The sequence below is a fragment of the Piliocolobus tephrosceles genome, chromosome 11 (genome assembly GCF_002776525.5).
Source record: "Piliocolobus tephrosceles isolate RC106 chromosome 11, ASM277652v3, whole genome shotgun sequence".
In the NCBI taxonomy this organism is placed as follows: domain Eukaryota; kingdom Metazoa; phylum Chordata; class Mammalia; order Primates; family Cercopithecidae; genus Piliocolobus; species Piliocolobus tephrosceles.
Window position 1 is genome coordinate 39918672 of NC_045444.1, and position 21394 is coordinate 39940065.

General features: G+C 34.7%; 1 protein-coding gene across 10 annotated transcripts in view; it reads left to right on the top strand.

Annotated features, from left to right (window-relative positions):
- The window catches only part of GALNT13 (polypeptide N-acetylgalactosaminyltransferase 13), a 594017-nt gene that overhangs the window by 335710 nt on the left and 236913 nt on the right, over positions 1-21394 (top strand). For all 10 annotated transcript variants that reach the window (XM_031936436.1, XM_031936437.1, XM_031936435.1 and 7 more), the window contains 2 exons: positions 19876-20042; positions 20516-20723. In XM_031936436.1, coding sequence (XP_031792296.1) covers positions 19876-20042; positions 20516-20723 — 375 coding nt within the window. The remainder of the gene's footprint in view (positions 1-19875; positions 20043-20515; positions 20724-21394) is intronic.

Below are 21394 nucleotides of genomic sequence, written 5' to 3' on the forward strand. Positions count from 1 at the left end.
TGTTTCCCTACTTTTCCTCATGAGTACTATTTTATTTTCAATGAAATTATATTCTGATCAGCCAATATCATCAAAGATAAAGAGGCTTTTATAAGAAAACTGAATAGACCTCACAAAAAAATAAAACAAAGTACCTTATATTATTTTAATCCCTAAAATTATTGTTGATAAAACACAGAATGAATTTTGACCTGGCCTATTCCTTTTGTTTTTAATCTGTTATTTGTTTCATAAAAGATGAACTATATAGAATCTTTGCATTTTATGAGTACATTTCCCCTGCAGTAGCTCCTAGACACCCTGAAGAGGCAAAGTCCCTGTTTAGAGAATTCAAAGACTTGATTTCTGGTCAAAGCACAGCCTCCAGCTATTTACAATACTTTTGTCCCATTATTTTCCCTGTTTGTGATGCCCTTTCCCCATATGTTGCCTCCTCAATCATGGACTGGTTGAGGATTTATGAATGAGTTCATGGAGTAAGTTGGATTAGAAAGAGAAGCATCATTGAAGTGGTAGGTGTGATTGGTGTCAACGAAAGAGAGACAAACATTCTTTTAAAAATCTGCTTTATTTCAAAAAGATTTAAGGACAATGTAAGAAGTGCTGTTTAAATAAATCATAAAGAAGACTAAACTAAGAAAAAAAATGCCAGCTCTAGTTCAGAGTTTACTTGTAGCAAGAGAGGAATACTTGATTTAAACATGTAACTTCTATTTATGAAGCCAAAAATATAGCTCTTGTTTAAATTATTTGAAGATAGAATCTGGGATTTCTTTAGCATATAAAACTTTAAAAGGGTCCACCTTTAGGTATGTAATCAAGTGATCTTTAATCTTCAATATGATTTTAAAGGAGAAATCTATTATTTTGATATTCAATTTGTTTTTCAGCCCTTTTCATAGAATACAGATGTGAAATTATTTAATAATACAATTAAATAAACACATGCCATGTTTCATACAGCTAAATGTAAGAGATAGCAGTAACATATAAGGGCTTCTGGATAGATACTGTATCTATTTGGGAGTGATTAAGTTCACTATTTCTTTTCACTATGTTATTGTAGATGGAAAGCTGATCCATTTTGTTGATTTTCATTTATTTATTTTTTCTTTTCTTTTCTTCTTCTTCTGTTTTTTTTTTTTTTTTTTTTTTTTTAGATGGAGTTTCGCTCTTGTTGCCCGGGCTAGAGTGCAATGGCAGGATCTCGGCTCACTGCAACCTCTGCCTCCTGGGTTCAAGTGATTGTCCTGCCTCAGCCTCCTGAGTAGCAGGGATTACAGACATGTGCCATCATGCCTGGCTAATTTTCTATTTTCAGTAGAGACAGCGTTTCTCCATGTTGGTCAGGCTGCTCTTGAATAAATTTATTATTTTATTTTTAATAAATCATTTGGAAATTATCACAGGCAAAAGTGTTTATCACCCGGGATTTTCATTCTTCAATGGTAATAGCTGCTCTTAACTAGTATTACATTGAAATCAAGGATAGCTATATTTAACATTTTGATATTGCTTGCAGTCAGTGAGGCATGATATTTTATATTACATTTAGCAATTACAATTGAAGCTCAGGGCATTTATGAGGTGTTCATGATGGGAAGGGAGGAGCTGATATATGAAGATTGCTTTGAATTTAGTTATTCATTACACTTCAAAAATGCTCAGTAATAAGGTCATTCTTCAGAATTTTAGGAAAAAAGAGAAGTTTACATTATTTATTTATTTATTTATTTATTCATTTATTTATTTGTATGGTGTATGTGTGTAGACAGATAGAAATAGAAAAAACTATAAAAGCCCTATATAAAAGTGTATATACCTTGTGATATCATGGCAAAATAATTATGTGGTGATAAAAAGCAAATAAGTGGTTGATTTGTAGGACAGAAAATTTCTTGTGAAGAAATGTAGCTATGATAATTCTTCACATTTTGATGGGAGTTTAGGTTACACAAGTGTATGCATTTATCAAAACTTAGGAAATACACATTTAAGCTATGTGCATTTCATGGTATATAAATTTTACTTAAAAATACTGAAACGGAAATCACACTCTAGTTAATAAAGCACATGGCAACATTTAGGGAGGAGTGTGCCTATACTCTGATAAGCATAAAACATTTGATGAATCAGAATGAATAAAGGGGCTCACAAGAAAAAATACGCTAAAATAGCTAGGAAAGCAAAGAAAAAAAACTGCAAGGGAGAACTAGTCTTGCTGGATATTAAAACATAGTATAAAGTTTTATATTTAAAACAATGTAATAGTGGAGCATAGATAGACAGACAAAATGAATGAAATAGAAAATATACAGATAAATAAAAAAGTAAATTGAGGTTTAATATATGATTAAAAATGACAAATCACTCTCCTATAACTAATAATTGATGCTGAAACAACTGGTTTGTCATTTGATAAAAGATATAATTTGACACAAATCTCACATCAGAAGAAAAGAATAAGCTCCACATAAATCAGCCTTCTAATGTTTTTGAAAAAACTAGCTAAATTCCTCTTAATGTCGGTGAAGGGAAATACTCTCTGTGGTGATACTGCATATGCAACAGAAGAAAATATTGATACATACAACATTTTACATAGCAAAGCAATAAGTTAAATGAAAGGACAAACATCAAACTGATAGAAAATATTTCCAGGTATATCACAGCTAAAGTGCTAATAACACTACAAAGATGTCTAAAGAATTGATAGTGTTAAAAGCTAGACAAGCAAATAAACAAAAACCCTCCACCACAATAATGAATGGAAGACCAGAAAAGATATTCACAATACATATGGAGAGAGAGAGAGAGAGAGAGAGAGAGAGAGAGAGAGAGAGACAGAGACAGAGACAGAGAGACAGAGAGACTGAGAGAAAAATTGACGTTTCACATATTCAAAGATGTTTGACTTCATTCTTAATTTTTAAAAATGCAAGTTAAAACTATACTGAGTTGACCTTTATTCACCTAGCAGTCTGCTGGAAACTTAAATGTATGATAGCACATTCTGCTTGCAAGTCTATGGAAAAACCAAAACTGTTCACACATTGACGATGTGAAAGTAAACTGCAATAACCCTTATAGTGAGAGATTTGGCAATACCTAATAAAACTGTATATGCATTTACCTTTGATTCAGCAATTCAACTTCTAGGAATTTACCCTCAAGATACAGCTCCAAGTATGTGAAAAAATACATGCACAAGATATATGTTAAAGGAAATAGTTATCAATAGATGATATAGGTACAAGAGAAAAACTTCTTTGTCCTCTTGATGGTTTGCTGGAAATCACTGACAAAGGCAGATTAATATGGAAAAAAAAAGTCATACAGTTTTATTTTATCATAGTTTTACGTGGCATGGAAGCCTTCAGGATAAAACCCCAAAGACATGGGGGAAATTGTCCATTTTTATGCTTACATTCAACAAAGTATGAACAGCTGTGTAGAATATTACTGGACAAAAAAGGGTATGATACAATGCTAATACACTGAGTGGGGAAACCCAACAAGGGCTGTCTGTCTAGATTTTTACCTCTCTGTGCAACAGTCCTTCCTTATGGGTGTGGGGCAGGACCCTCTCCAGAATGGGAATCTTATGACCTGTAGTTAAACAAGGTAGGTCAAAGATTTTCTTGTTGGACAATTTTTATACAGAAAGTTTGACGGTGGTGAGTTAGAAGAATATTTTTAGGTTTTGTGACTGGCTTTGGGGAACAGGGTTCTGTTTGTTATGACCCACCTTGGAAAAGAGGGATTCTGGCTAGCCTTGGGGGAGAATGAGTGAACAGAGACACAAGGGCAGGGGAAGGTCAGAGAAAAACTTTTCTTATGAAGCCTTTATTTTGGTGTATCATTTTCTGAGCTCCAATAACAATATAACTAGTGAGTGAAATTTTGATAAAAATTGAAAAGTTAGCAAATTCTCACCTTAAGTGATCAAAGTTAACATTAGTAATGGTACAAATCAACATTCTCTGTCAACTTCTCTGATGCACTAAGTACACAATATTACTTCTGTTGCATTCTTGTCAAAAAATGCTTCCCTGAATGTAATGACAAATCTCCCTTCCTCCCAAAATGATGTGCCTATAATTGTCATTTATAACAATGATTGTACTTAATGAGAATAAAATACAAACAGAAAAAATAATGTGTTTATTCTTTAAAACGGTGCATGGAGAAATATGCAAGAAGAGAAATTTATGATGCATATAGTCTTTTAATTAATACTTAATTTAGCAGCAATTAAACCTTGCAATTACTATTTAATATTTTTAAAACTTTATTTTAGTAGGTAAAACAACATGATTTCTCTGCTTTAATTTTTTTAACTTATTTTACACACAACACCGATATTAATTGTTCTTATCGATGGATTTAAAACATTTTTGTAAATATATCAATTAGTATTTAAGTTTCTATGCCACAAGAATAAAGTATAGTTGTTCCTTAAAACATTTCTTTAGTGTCAGAAATTCATGATATTCAATTTCAGTGTATTATTAAACACCATTTATATTGATTTTATATTTATTGGCATTAGTATATAGTACTATATAGTTAAAGAAGATAGAAATAAATGGAAAAAGTATCTTAGCCAAAAGAAAAAATAAATTCTCACAAAGCCCACATTTTTTTGCTGTGTGTAGAGAGACTCTCCTCATTGACCCTGCTCAAATAAAGTGCAATTATCTGCCTGACTTTCTGCTCCACTTCATCTAAAGATGCAACTGTTCCTCTGGCAACAGAACATATCACTTCTCGTAGTCAGGGTGATTTAAGGACTCCTAGGCTCAGTACATCCATGCAGAGTGATCCAGTGTGTTTACTGCACAAAGACACCAGCTGAAGAAATGAGTGGGTGCACTCTGCTGATGATGCGGGGAGGGGCTGTCTCACTGAGAAAAGGGTGCCTTTTTCTGGATACAAAGGCTTCATTTGCTTTTAGGTTTGTGGAAGCAGGACTCCACTGGCTACCTGGGGCACATTTTTCTAATCACACAAAAATAGGCTGGTTGTGGCCTTCATTCTAGCTTAACCCATTTCCCAGTTGCCCCTACAATACTCACCAGTGGCACTTGTGGCTGTAGCATTTACCCTGAGATAACTTTGCCATGAAATATCTCACTTTTATTATTAATATTTGCATGGCTCTAGTATATTGACTTTGGAAACAATAGACATCATTCTATTTATTGCATTCTGTTTTTAGTAGTGGTATTTCCATTTACAAAATATAGTAATTCTCGATCACTGTAAATGTCAAATCCTAGAAAACATAGCATTCGTATGTATGATGTTAACATTGTTCTCAAACAGTTTGTTGGCTGAAGATTCATTTGATGAATCCAATTTTTCTGAAATAGATGATTCTTATGATTCAGATGATTCTGATGTTAGTTCTGTTTAGAAATAACTCCAAGAACAGTTTTTATATTTCATTTTCACGTTGAAAATCAGTCAGATTTGCCTCAGCCTCAAAGAGCATGTTTATGTAAAATTAAGTGAGCACTGGCAGAGATCTGCACTTTTTTTTTCCTAAACGGGAAAGGATTAACAAGCCCTTTTTACACCTTAATTGACCCTATCTCTTTAGGTTACTACTTTGGTCTTGAGCTCTAGTTCGCACGTTGTACTGTGATCCATGAACTGATTCTGTGTCATACACTTTTGTATGACTATCTTGCTGCAACCAAATCAGAAGCTCTGTTTCTCCATGAAAGAATTATTTTCTCTGGGACGGTGATCTATTTCTGAAATCGTCCCCTGGATGTGGTCCCTGCTATTGTTACTGAAACACTTGAGTTTTGCTGTAGGACCTGCTGCTCACCATGAAGAAAGCCAATGACTGAAAAGATGAATATTGCCAAGGAAGAAGGCTTTAATCGGGTGTTGCCACCAAGGAGCTCAGTCTCAAATCTACCTCTCTAACTGACTAAAACTAGGGGTTTATATAGCTGGGAAGAAATATAACAATGTGTGAGAAAACAAGAACTAGGGAGGGGCAAGCAAACAAGCATGATGAATGAGGGGTCTGGAATCTCATTTTCAGGATGTGGTGATCTGCTGTGTTTCAGTTCTTTGATACTTTTTTTTTTTTTTTTTTTTTTTTTTTTGAGAGGCCTGAAGGTCCTTTCCTGAGGAAGGAACTCAAATAAAACAAATATAAGTTTCAAGCTTTAAGATCAGAAAGGTCAATTTCTATGTTTATCAAATAGAACAGTTTATAGGACTATTGGGTCAGTTTCACTACCTGCTACCAAACTCTACAAATACCATCAATTTATCTGATAGTATCCCTTCATTGTGCTCATTGCTGTATACCACAGGCAAGGCTCTTGTCCTTTGCCAACACTGGGCTGTTCTTAACCTAGTATTTTTCTTGGCACTAAGGACACAACATCAGTTCTGAATCTAATGAGTGTAAATACCAGACACATCTCTCTTCCTTCCAGTCATATCTCATCCTAATTTACTCTGAATACAGAGCTTGAATTGACAATTCGAGTTTCATTATCAAGAACTACATCTTTCTTCAAGATTGTATGGCCCATAGCCAACATATGTTTAGTATATACAAATTCTCAAACTTTTGCTGAGTGTGTGTGTGTGTATGTGTATATATATAATTTTAAAATTTATACGGGTGAAAAGTCTCATTAGAAGCATATTAAGAGGAAACAGATCTTTTCAGAGAATCATTCAGATTTTGCACTGAAAACAGTAGTTACACTATGATCAGGAATTTTCTACACACTTCAGAATGACTTTATCCTCTCAGTGGGTTTAATTGGCCAATATCCTATTTATATAAGAAGGAAAGGTGAATAAATTTATAAAATATACTGAGAGATGAGGAGAGGGAATAGTTGAATGCCACTGGAGAAAATTAGGATTTCTGAGAGGAAGTGTGACTTGAGGCCTATCTTGGGTAATATATATGAGTTCTGCATGAAAGAAAGCATTCCAGATAGAAGGCATTCTACAGCTAGAAAGAGTTAAAAGCATGAGAGAGCTTTGTTCCCTGAAGCAGCATTGATATGTTCAACATTTCTGAAGAGTTAAAGGCATATGGGAAAGGAATAGATAACATGAGGTGAAGCTGATGCAGATCCTGTGAAGCCTTTAGACTTTATCATTAGGAAAGAAGAGTCATCAAAAACGTTTGAATAAAGGAGTGGATGTTTTAGATTTGCATTTTTGTCTGCCATGAGAATATATTTTGAGGATCAAGAATACTCCATAGATGCACTGTACTGACTCCATGCAATAATTTAAGGATTTGTTGATTCGTGATGTCAACATCATCATTGTAATGTCAGCATCAAAGTTTCTGGCTTTTAACCTGGGTGGATGGCGGTTTCATTGTCTCAGAGAGGTAAAAATCATGAGCACCTGGGTGGTCAATTGACTGGGATAAGACCATAAATGAGAGCAGAAGCAAAGCCCAGACCAGAGTCCAGACCTGCTGACAACAAAATCCAGTGTTATTTTTACTAACAAAAGTAAAAATTTAACTTATGAATTGCAGGAGGAAGTTTGTTGCAAAGTCATTTTAATTATAGTTATCACAGGCAATAAATTTATTTATTCTAGGCAACTAATTGTTAACTACTTCCAATAACATGAAATAATTATATTCAGAGGTTACATAAAGGGAACAATCCCATAAATTCATGTTCCAAAACAACAAAGGCCACAACATTTACTTGAATGGTGTTCTTTTACTTTTATTGTCATTTATTTCCAAAATTTGAGAGAGTTCTTCACAATAGAAAGAATATAAAACTTGCTTGCATAATACTATAAGTTATCTCCTTCATTTTTATATCCTAGATAAACAGGCTGTTTTAAAATTATTGACATTATGGAAATAACTCCAGTGGTAATATATGATTGTTGTTATTTAATAGAAATTATATTCATGACATTTTATTTTTAAAAATAACTTAGACATCAGCCTAGTGTACCCTCTGTTAAAATCCAGATGAGGTCCACTGAAACCCCAGAAGAATTATCTATGGATGTTCAGAGAGCCATGCAAGATTTATTCAATTCCCTGGTAGACCTAAGTGTTTTGTGACTGCTTTTGTTACTGCTTTCTCTGCTCCTCACAGTTCAATCCAGATACTAAATTTGGCTTTTTTCTCAAATTAATGACATTGCCATGACATTACTAATATAATGCATTTATTAATAGGCTAAATTTAGTAGACAATAAGAGAGGAGATGGGCTCGTATTGCAAAACTGTAGTGAAACCTTAACTTTAGGCACACTCATTTTTCGATTTCCTCCAGCTATCACACCAGCACTGAGGAGCTCACTGGCCTTTTTAGCTTCACGTCATTTGACTTGCTCCTTTCCTCATCATAGTCTCTTTTTACTCCTTTCTTTAGTTTTCCCCACCTTAAGCCCCTACCCTCCTGGAATGAAGCAAATATTCCCCTTATCTCATTCAAAGCAGCTATTTCCTCGGTTTCCTGGCAATACATACCTCCCTAAAAGAAATTCTTCCTGTCAAAGGCAGTTTCTTTCATAAGTGGGTTGCCAGTGCTAGTTGTTAAAATAATAATATGTTTACTTTCTTAAATAACCTATCTGTACTTATGATTTAAAGACATGGGGGCCTCTTCAAAACACTCACCTTAGAAGATGGCATGTTTCTATTGATGATGTTGCTCTTATAAATGGATTTTGTTTTGTTTTGTTTTTATTTTGGGTTGCTCTTTCATTACTACTCTGGTGAGGCACCTAATTTATTCAAAAATGATAAAAAAGTTTTATTATTTTAAAGAACTTCAATTAGCACCAAAATACTTTTCAAAACAAGTCTATAAGGGGTGACTGTTCCTTTTGAAGTTCTATTTCTACAATTTTAGTAAAAACCACAAGGTGCAGTGGAAGATAAAATGCTTTTCCTCCCAATAGTGTTGAATTCACCAAGCCATATGCTATTAGGCTGATGCAAAAGTTATCACAGTTTTTGCTATTGAAAGTAATGGCATTGAAAGTAATGGCAAAAACCGTGATAACTTTTGCACTAACCTAATATCTAACCTATTTTGTTTGGTTTTATTTTTCTATAGATTTTTAAAAATTCAAATAAGAAAATTATGGCTATATACAATAAAAAAGCACCATGTAATAAATTTACATATATATTATACTATATTCTAGGCACTGGCCTACTTTATATTTACTGCCTCCTGTCTCACAACTCTGTGAGGTAGTTAATATTATTATTCCAATTTTACAACCAAAGAAACTGAAGCACAGAGTGTTAAAAAAAAGAAAAAAGAAAAAGAAAAGAAAGAAAGAAAAGAAAAGGGAGAGAGAGAGAAGCCCAGTCTAACTCTAGGTCTATGTTGCCCTGGACCATCTCAGATAACATTCCAATTATAACAATGCTGAAATGTGATTGGTGAGTTGATCTAATAATTCATGCAATGCCTGCCTCACTGTGAAGCTTTCATTCATTCAACCTCTTATTAAATATATTTTGTGATATGAACATACAACTAGTAAATATGTAGTAGCACATTTATAGTCTCTAAATTAATAGTATTGATCCTAATTGTCAATGTTCTACTCTGTTCTGCTTCTCTCATAGTGTCCATAAGTTTATTCCCATTTGTTAACCTTCATGCTTTTAAGGCACCAAGCCTTGATGGACAGTTACTACTTTAGACTTTAAAATCATCATCACTCTAATAATCACTGTAGACTTCTTTATATCTAAGTCCTATTTGTTTCCATTAAAGTATACTGCGACAAAAATAATGTACCATCTTTATTTACCGTGTGGCTTAGTTAAGATGGTGATATAACTACCATTGTTATCAGAAACACTATCTGAACTAGAAAAAAACTTTATCCCATCAGGAAAGAACATTTTAAATCAGACTGCATGGGTTTGAAACCCAGCTCCGCTACATAGAAGCAATTTACTTAACTGATTGGAACATCAGGTTCTTTATTTATCAAGTGGGAATAATAGTATAATTAGGTTTAGGGCAGTGGCCTGTAATACTAGTATTTTGGGAAGCCAACATGGGCAGATTGCTTGAACTCAGGAGTTTGAGACAAGCCTGGGCAACATGGTCAGACTTTGTCTCTACCAAAAAAATACAAAAATAAGTCGGGAGTGGTGGCATGTGCCTGTAGTTCCAGCTACTTAGGTGGCTGAGATGGAAGGATGCTTGAGCCCAGGAGGCAAAGGTGGCAGTGAACCAATATCATGCCACTGCACTGCAGCCTGGATGACAGAGTGACCCCATCTCAAAAAGAAAGGAAAAGAAAAGAAAAAAAGTACAATTGGTTCTTAAGGAATATTATAAGGATTATCTTTTCTGTGAACCCCACAAAAGACCACCAGAGTAACCTGATGAAGAAGAAAACTGAGTTTATTTCCTGATCACCACCTTAACAAATGTCTTAGTAGTCATAGAAAGGAGAGGCCAAGGTGCGTATTTGTAGACATTAGGAATCTGGACTTAAGCAGTTTAAGGAGGTCTTTTAATGTATTGGGTGAAGTACATAATATAATAGTTTGGAATGGGTAGACATAATAAGGAGGTTCTGTAGGTTAATTGATAAGCAACCAGCTTGTCTAGTTAGGCAATATATAATTGTCCTAGGAAATAGGCTGTTTACCCACGTGAGCAACCTACCCTCCTGAGAATGGGGCTATTTAAACAGTTTTATTGTTTGAATAAATTTATTTCCTAGTAGTTCTTGATGCATGAAATGAAGTTATTTATTACTTTTAAGCCTTATAGTTCTGATAGGTAATCTGTGTGATTGCTGGAAGTCTCCATTCTCAGGAACAAATGACATGATCCATATAGAACGCATAGCACAATGCCTGCTATATAATTAACATATCCATAAATATTAGCCATTTATAACTGCCTCTTGTATTATGATGTTTTTTAAATCAGGGCTTGATAGATGGGAGACCTAGCCTGACTCTGGCAAGATGCAAAATTTTGTAACCAGACAGACCAATAGAGTGGAGAAAGTGGTCGAGGACAATCCCAGTTGTGCTTAGTTGGGGGGGGGGGTGCAATATGGCAGATAGCTCATGGATGGTCAGGAGCAGGCAAGAAACAGAGATCTCAGCAAGCAGGCAAAACATGAGCCTCTGGGTTCTTCCAGCTGAAAATATTAAACAGAGATTAAGGTAAGTAAGCAGAGATTAAGGTAAGTAAGCAGAAAGTTCTACCAGCAGGCCAGATAAATTTAGGATTAGGAGCTACACATGATTTAAAAGAGCTGAAAGGGAAAGAGGCAGGACCCTAACTCCATATTGCTACACTGGACAAACGGATAAAGCTTCCCTCGAGCCTAGATGGTCTAGTCACGAGATCTATTACTGAAATGTATGGGGAAATAGTATAAAATGAAAGTTTGATCATAGAAATTAAAGATAAAATACAAGATATTAGAACCATGGCAATGATCAGAGTCCTACCAGCAGCATGGCTGACCCAAATAATTTTAGAGACCTTATCTATAATATTCTGTACAGTGCTTCATACTATAAGAATATTATAATAAGTTCCATTCATATCATTTCATTATAATTTCATACGTTCTCCTCCAAACTTCTGCAAAGTAGATATCTGAGCAGTTTTCCTCTAATTTAGGTGATGACAAAACTGAAGCTTAGAAAGTTTAGTCACAGATTTTAAATGTCAGAATGGGGAGGCAACTACAGGTTTTCCAGACGCAGATCTTTCTCCAATATGTCCAAATAGTAATTATGTTACTGAGGTTTGAGGGGAATATGTTATAATTGGATGACTAGCAAACTCGTTTTCATATACTCTTTCCCTTTCCCTTCTCTGTCTTTTGCTCATTTCTGGTTATAGAAAAACAAAATCAATTGAAGATATGAAAAAAAATATTTTTTAAAAAGATATTTCTACACCTCTATTTCATCTTGTAATAATGCAGAGATATGACTGGGGAGTTGATCTGATCATTCATACAATATGACCCCTCATTGTGAAACTTTCATCCATTCAACCACTTATTAACGATATTTTTGTAACATGCAGAATGCTAGATTCTGGAGAGGCAGAGATAAATAAGGTGAACCTTCCTTCTGTTCTACTCTTTAAGAATCCTCTAGTCTACTGGATTCAATAGATTTATTGTGAAAGAGTATAAAAAAGTAAAAGATTAAGGTATATACAAGGTACGAGGCCAGGGAAGGGGGCTGTATATTCTAATATGGGATTAGGGAAGAGTAGAGAAATTCCTTGGCTTCCTGTTCCTATTTTGTCCAGCACTGCTATGTCCCACCTGAGATTCCTATGACATATTTCCAATAGAAGCCAGGAAGTATGGGAGCATTGGAAGTACATCCTGCCCAATGACCCTCTCACTCCATCCCCACCAATAATTAGAAGAAAACAGAAGAAGCAAAGAATTGATCAGATATCAAATACACCAAAGATAAGTACAGCATCTCCCTGGATTTTAAAATAAAGATATTTGTAGCAGAAAAATACTAACCTGATTTTTTTAAAAAATTTTAATTACTCAAGTAATTATGACACAGGAACTTACTTTTGGAAGATTTAACACATTGTAAATATAAACCAACACATAGTAACCCATGCAAAATTTAGTGCTTTATTTTACTTCAGGCCCCAAGCTGCTCAATTGTTATGAAAGAACCACTTTTTGGTTGCGCAAGTTTTCTTTGCATGGATGCATGGGAGAATGATGAAATTTCTCTCTGTGAATATGAATGTTAATGATTGAGAAACACAGAAACCACACAGAATTCTGCAATTCTCATAGCTCTTAAAAATATATAGAGGACTCGTATTGCAAGTATTTATTTTAATTACTGTTATTAATCATCATTGACTGAGGTAGTAAAAGGCAACCACTGACTCAATGAGCAGCAATCCAACAAGTCATGCAAACTCCAGTGTTAACAGCCTTTGTCTGGAGTCCTGAATGGACTGTGTCTAACTAAATCACTGTGTAATCATGGATCCTTTGTGATTTCACATTCTCATCTTACAGTCAATTTTTATTTCTCTGATGTGGCATGTTGTGTTCAGTAGCTTATCTGAAAACATCAATACTGTTTTGAAAGGATAAAATCAAATTGTAACAGTTTATGTTTCCATAATGTGTGCATAGCCTAGGGAAAAAGTGATAAATAGGAATACTATTTCACTGTATTGCCATGTTACACACATTGGAAACATGATTCTGCCTCCATATTCTCTCCAAAGTAGATCAGCTGGATTTATTTTCATATATTTATAAATCAACAGCTAATAGACCATTAGAACAGCATTAGTGTACATCCAGATGACAGAAGAGATTGTAAAAGAAGTGGAGAAGATTTTATGACTTTCCCTGCTTTCATGACAGTAAATAATGTCTTCTTGCTTTTATATGACATAAAAGTAATCTTACTTTTATACGATAGAAACACAAAGAGAGATGTTAACTTCATGCATCATATTGTAAAGTGTTGACATAAGCCTAAAGGTTTTACATATTTCAAAAAGTCTATCCTTATGGTAAAGTACTTGATTAACCATTCTCAACTTTGGCTACACATTTGAATTTCCAAAGATTTTTAAAAAGTATCTTCACCTGTAGACACATTCAGACACTTTAATCAGAATCTCTGTGACAGAAACTCTCACAGCTGTAGTTTTTTGAGCTCATGAGATAATTCCAATGTCCAGCCAAGATGAAGAACCACAGATATATTATCATAGAATTTAAAAAAATAAACTTTCACTTCCTTGCAAGTATTACAAATTCAGCATGTCAATATAGTGTTAACTGTTGCCATGATAAAGCTTATGATTTCACTGGAATACCAGATTTCAGGTTCTTGATTCGGACATCAAATATTCCTTTCAAATTGATGAAAATTGCTATTGCCATCTGCCACTTTTACTCTCAAAGTTAATTACATATACATTGTGCACCACAATAATGTCAATTTTTGCTAATCCCATTTAGATGTTTATGTAAAAGAAAACAAATAATAACTTAATAAGACATGTTGCTAAAAGAGTTATTTGGTCTAAATGTACATAATTTCAATTAAAGCTGACATTCTATGCTTAGTTTTAATGAAGTGATCCTAGGGAAACTGATATTTCCTTATCTGATATAATGATATATATATTTGAATGCAAGATTTTGGCACATTTTAATATGCTTTATTCCTAATTTTTCCAATTAATTTTTTTACAATTAATGTCATTTAAAACTTTTGATATAGCATATAAAAGAATTTCAGGCAGAAATCATTAGTATTACTAAATTATTTTTGTTGCATTATTATTACTTTATTATAGTACTGAAAGAAGTATGCAGCTTGAGACTTGTATTCTGTGAAATGAAACTTTGAATTAGCCAACTTTGAAAGTCCTTTCCAGTTCCACCATGTGGAGATTATGAGCTTTACTCTGCAGTGTATACCAAGCAATATCTACCATACATTTCAGATAAGACCTTTGAGCTTGCCTACCTTAATCTTATTATGCAAAAGATATAAAAACTGAGGTGAAAAGTGGTGAAATTATCCTTCTAATATCACAAAGAACAAATTGTCTTGTATCAGGGAGAATAGATTATTAGCCAAGTTCTATCTATTTGTTCTATTTGAAGTACTTATCCCCACTTCCATCATTTGTTCCTTGTTTATGTTGTTGTTCTTGTTTGTTTTGAATTGTTTCTGGAAATATCAGTGAGTTAAAAACTCTGCCAGCTTTATATATATAAAATATTATAACATTAGATATTATTTATGATATATAGTGTAACATGTAATATAGTTTATTTTAAAGGTTTTTTAACTATACAAAACTTTAAATGCATTTTCTTTTCTAAACAAAAGAAATTATTGTATTCACATGGGCTAAGATGTGCAGTTTTTTCATTTTAAGTGTCTGAAATTAGCATGAGTTCTACAAACATGGTCATAGCTGTTCATATAGCTGTTGTTTCAACTAAATTATGTGTACTCTTTGTACTGTGTGTATTTAGTTTAATTGTCATTCACTATTTTTTCAAAAAGATTACATTATGGTTCACTATTAGAACCAAAAGTTATTGTCTGAAAAGAACAACATACAAAAGAACATCAGGAATTAAATTTCATATGATTAAATAAAGATTTGTTCCTGGAGGCATCATTACAATCCTACGTTTGCCTGCTAATCAACAGCTGACTGATTTATATGGCTTTTTTCTTTATCATGTCAACCAAGGGCCAGGAGTGTTGGCACCACCAAGGATGGTGTTATAAATGTAGAATCATGAGTTCATACCAGATCTACTGAATCAGAATCTGCATTTTAACAAGATCCCCACATAATTCATTTGCAACTTAAACTTTAAAAAGCAGGACTTTATAGTACCAAGGTAGATATCCACAAGAGGTTGATACTGTTTTGGACTTCTTGAGTTATATGCTAAATGGTTGCCCCTCATATGATAAGCAATGCTATTTAAAGCCAGACAAAGTTTAAATACATGGAAGAAACTTCAAATCTACAGGAAAATGATGTGGCTGATTCATAAGTCAAGCATGACAATATTGATAGAAATCTATGTCCAAATTCATTTAAAAACTTTTTCTGTAAGCTCTATTTAAGTATGAAATAGATTCTAGTGATAAGAAAGCATTGTGCTATAATTTGACCACAATTTTTTCTTTCCTAACAGTAGATAAAATCATAGTATATCTTCCCATAGATGGAACATTAACTTTGATAAAATACAGACAATGATACCAGTTCATTGCACCACAGATTCCTCAGAAGTAATGAAGATCATAACTCTTGTTTACATAAATCTATGCATTTAGGATAACTGGATAAACTGACATAGAAAATAACTAATATGTATCACTTTAGATTAATAGTGCAGAAGGAGTCTTTGCTGAATGACTTTATTCAACTTTATTGAGGCATATTTGACAACTAAAAGTTATATATACTTAAAGTATACAACTTGATGTTTTGATACACATAAACATTGCAAAATGATCACGTTAACGTGTCTATCACCTCACATTTTATGATTTTTTTTTTGATGTGGTGAGAACTCTTAAGAACAATTATCTTAGTATATTTCAACTACAGTATACAATGCAGTATTATTAATTATAGTCACCATTCTGTGCATTAGATCTCCAGAACTTATTCATCCCCCATAACTGAACCTTTTTACCCTTTGATGAATGTTAGTTTACATAGGAAGAAGAGGAAGAATTAATTAAAATATTAGCCCTATTTTATTTTTATGCTACGTTAAATAATGACGGTGGACATTTTCTGTAAGTAAACATGATAGCTGCATTAACAGCAAACTAATTCACTATAAGTTTGACACATAAAATGAATACTAAAATGAATACTAACTTTGTATTCATTTGTGAGTGAATTTTTTTTTTTTTTTTTTTTTTTTGAGACGGAGTCTCGCTGTATTGCCCAGGCTGGAGTACAGTGGTGCCATCTGGGCTCACTGCAAACTCCGTCTGCTGGGTTCACGCCATTCTCCTGCGTCAGCCTCCCGAGTAGTAGCTGGGACTACAGGCACCTGCCACCGGGCCTGGCTATTTTTTTTTTTTTTTTTTTTTTTTTTGTATTTTTAGTAGAGAAGGGGTTTCACCGTGTTAGCCAAGATGGTCTCAATCTCCTGACCTCGTGATCCGCCTGTCTCGGCCTCCCAAAGTGCTGGTATTACAAGCGCGAGCTACTGCGCCCGGCCTGTGAGTGAATTTTTTTAATCACAAAGTAAAGCTTGACAAAAATACTTTAAGATGCTGGATCGAAATATCTGCTTTTAGTTTGACATTTAAATCATTTATTTAATTGTTGGCATTTAGTGTAACATACAAAAAATGTTGATTGAAAAAATATTTTTTAAAAAATGATGCTGAGTAGACTTTATTGACTGTAATCCTTGAGTGAAGCCACTGGCTGTTGGCTGTTAAACTGCTTTCAGCCTGTTTTTTCCAGCTATACTTCTTTGAGGATGATGATCTTTACCTTACTCTTGACTTTGCATGCTGAAAGTGATTAGGTTTTTTAATGAGGCAGAAGAATGGAAATTTGAGAAAAATGGTAGAGAAAACCCTCTCATTTACCAATATGACTTTCTAAGTTTATTTAGTGATGAGCTACTTGGAGATACGAGTCAAATGATAAAGTTCTTGGAAATCTTTTGAATCTTGCCACCAGAAGGGAAAAAGATGGCAATAAATCCAACTACTTTTCCCATGCCTTACATGTTTATTTTCCTATATGCACAGTATCTTTTGTATTCTAGATGCTTAATAAATCTTTTTCAAGTAAATGTATGCTGGAAAATGTTGTAATTGAGGTAAATGGACATTTTTAGCTGGCTATATTACAGAAGACTTTATTGAGTAGGTGATCTTTTAGATGGTTTTAAAAGATAATGAAGATCTTAACTGGCACACAATCAAATATTTATTATATGCCTTCATCTTCCACATTTTATTGTATTTTTTTCACTCCCTTGTGAAGGAAACTAATTTCAACAATGCTGTATTGTGTCATGCATTAAACCAGTCATAAGTAGCAAGAGGTATCTGATTCAGTTTATATTATTGTGTTAATTATCTAGCTCTTCAGAATATTTTACATGAAAAATAACCTCAGGTGAATACACTTCTGTTACTGCTCCAGAAACCTTTTGACTTTTTTTTTTTATAATCTGTAATCACATTGATTTAAAATGACATGACAGAAATGCCTGAATGTTGACAAGGTGATGGGAGCAACAAACACCTGCCTGTTAAATTTGGGCTCACCACCTACAGCACCACACATATCATTGATCCAAGTGTACCCTGACTGATTACTTGAAAAGAAAAATCTGGACTTCTCTGGATTTATAAGCAAAGTCAAAAACATTTTCCAAAATATTAAGTTCTAAAACTAGTAATAATTGTGGCGTAGCCCCTTACTAATCAGTGTGCACCAGGGACCAGCAGCCTCTAAATCATCTCGGAGCTTTTCAGAAATGCAGAAACCTCACCCAAGACCTAGTGAATTAGAATCTGCATTTGAATGAATCTCCAGGTGATGCTGAAATGGGAAAAGTTGCCTTGTCCCCCTCACAGGGCGTTTGATGGGGCTGTGGCTTGCTTCTTCAGTGCCCCTCTGCTCAAATCTCTAGGGCAGCATATGGGCGGACTGGGCAGGTTGTGGGGCTCCGACCCCACAGCAGTGTTTGGGGGTGGATGTTTACAGCTCCACCCCAGTGGGAGCGTGCTACCGTGTGCTCTTTCAATTTTGCCGTCTATAGGCAGCTCCCGTTAACCAGCTCAATTAGACCCTTTACCTTGTCACTACCTTGTCACAAGAACAGAGGACTTTCTGTATCCGGGGTTCTTGCCTTGGTGTACCGGAAGAGTCGGATTACACTTGGAGAATGAGTGCAAGGTTTTATTGAGTGAAGGGTAGCTCTAAGCAGCTGGGGGAAGCCAGAAAGGGGATGGAGTGAGAAAGTTTTCCCCTGGAGTTCGGCAGCTCAGCGGCCTGCGCTGTCTCCTCTTACTGCCCCAGCCAAATTCTGCCTGCCCCCACTGGTCAATGACCTGCTGGCTTGCCGGTGCCTGTCAGTGCATCCCTCTCCATGTCCAGCTGCCGGTGCGTTCCTCCGCTGACTTGCTCCTCTCCACATCCAGCTGTCTGGTTCATCCAGCTGTCTGTGTCTTCTTGGGCAAATCTGCTCCTCTGGACGTCCAGCAGCTTGTGTGTCTGCCTTCTAGAGTCTGGGGGTGTCAAAAAACATTTTTCAAAATATTAAGTTCTAAAACTAGTAATAATTATGGTGTAGCCCCTTACTAATCAGTGTGCACCAGGGACCAGCAGCCTCTAAATCATCTCGGAGCTTTTCAGAAATGCAGAAACTTCACCCAAGACCTAGTGAATTAGAATCTGCATTTGAAGGAATCTCCAGGTGATGCTGAAATGGAGGGGGTGGGGGCTGGTTATAGGCACAGGATGGCAGGCCAGGGTGGTCTTGGGAAATGCAACATTTGATCAGGAAATGCCATCCTCACTCAGGGTCTGTCGGGGTGGAGCCCTAGCCAGGAACCACGCCTTCCTCTACCCAGCACTTCCCTTCCCCGCTTCCATGTCATTTAAAGGGAACACGCTCTTACCTTCCCAGCACTTCCATATCAATGACTGTGCACATTAAAGTTTGAGAAATGCTGGTAGTCCATTCCCTTTCCTGATCTCCAAAACATAAGGAATTTTAGAGGCCAGGATGCATTTAGTAGATTCTGAATCTAAAGGAAACCTAAATCTTTCCTTGGAAGTAGATATTGTTTATAGCATCCTCAAACGGAATTGAAAGCATACATGACTAGATTTAGAACAGAAAAATCTGTTTTACATACTTCAAAATCCTTTGGGCCTGTGTCTGTTTATGTTCCTATGACTTCTTGAGTTATACATTTTTATTAACAAAGAATAAAATTATATTCACTAAATGAACTCCTTTGTACCTGTTGTACGAGGTCTTTTATCAAAAGTTTCAGAATGTTATTTTATATTTCTTAGGTTTTTCTTAGACTTGTAGAAATCATGCTGCTTTGTTCCCTGCAGGAGTTAAAATAAAAATATTAGTAATTATGCATATTTAATTTTCAGAATGCCAACTGATTACTCATAGCACTTATAAAAGGGAAATGATTTTAGATATTCATAAAACATTTCCTTAGTGAGGGGCTTTCAAGTTTGAAGTTGTGTTATTATGGATATTTCTTTTTATAATAATCAGGATAAAAAATGAATTTATTAAGATCCCTCTTCTTTCCTCTTTTTCAGATGTAAGACAAAAGTCTACCCTGATGAACTTCCAAACACAAGTGTAGTCATTGTGTTTCATAATGAAGCTTGGAGCACTCTCCTTAGAACTGTTTACAGTGTGATAAATCGTTCCCCACACTATCTACTCTCTGAGGTCATCTTGGTAGATGATGCCAGTGAAAGAGGTACAAGCTGTTTTTTTTTTTTTTTTTTTTTTTTGTATTAGAAAGCTTTATTATGGCCAAAAAGATAACTAGGCAATTATCTACATTTGCATTATAATTTTATTAGCCCTGCCACAGCCTATCAAATTCTCATCAATAACCTCATTAATGCCAACTCTAGAAGCAAATAACTAATCTTTCACTTTCTCTCATGATTCTATATGGTTCTTACTAACCTGAAAATTCAGCCAAAATGACTTTCAAAAATATATCTTTTTTTCCAACTCGATTATATTATTGAGCATTCATATGATTTTATGGATACACAACATTAATTAACTAATGAAATCTCTATTCTTTTATATCTAAGGCAAAAAATATTGATAGGAATTGGCCACCATTTCTGTGTGTTGAATTACCATCTTGGTAGTATCTCTGCTGTTTCTTAAAACAGTTTCAAAAATGTTTCTTATAAATTCTTTTACATGTTACAGATTTTCTCAAGTTGACATTAGAGAATTACGTGAAAAATTTAGAAGTGCCAGTAAAAATTATTAGGATGGAAGAACGCTCTGGGTTAATACGTGCCCGTCTTCGAGGAGCAGCGGCTTCAAAAGGGCAGGTCATAACTTTTCTTGATGCACACTGTGAATGCACGTTAGGATGGCTGGAGCCTTTGCTGGCAAGAATAAAGGAAGACAGGTAAGAATTTATGTGTTATGTCTCCCTGGGTTATGACTGAAACTCTTAGGACAGTTCCAGATGTCCATCAGAATTTGTCTTCCAAGTTCCTATTTTTAGAAGGCTTATTTTATAGCTTTTCTTAAAAGCAGGTTTTCCCACTTGCTTGGTAAATAAGACTGCTGTATTCATGCTGGACATAGATAGTTGATTAAGAAATAGTGAAACAATTCAAGTTATAAAAAACATGTTAAATTACTTTTTAGGTGAAGGAATTAAATATAATCTAAAATAGTATAATTGTGTTATAAAGCACATTTTCAAAGCACCTTTTTGTGTTCTCACAACTACCCTGTGAGGTAAGTACTGTAGATATTTCTTATCTATAACTCATAATGGGGAGGAACTAAGAAGCTACATCTAACTTGCTCCAGTCATTGGAAGTGCTGGGAACAATTCAGCTCTTTCCAGTTCTCTGCCAGTGTTCTCTAAACTACATCAGCACCCTTAGTCAGTCTAGTTCAAATTCACCTGGAATGTCTTAAAAATGCACACACATACATGCACACATGCAGCACTGAAAAAAATTATAATTAAAAAAAGGAAACATGAGAGCACAGCTATAAGAATATGTTTATTTCAACAATATTGTCACCTTATACATACACATTTTGAAATCTGGAAAATTGAAT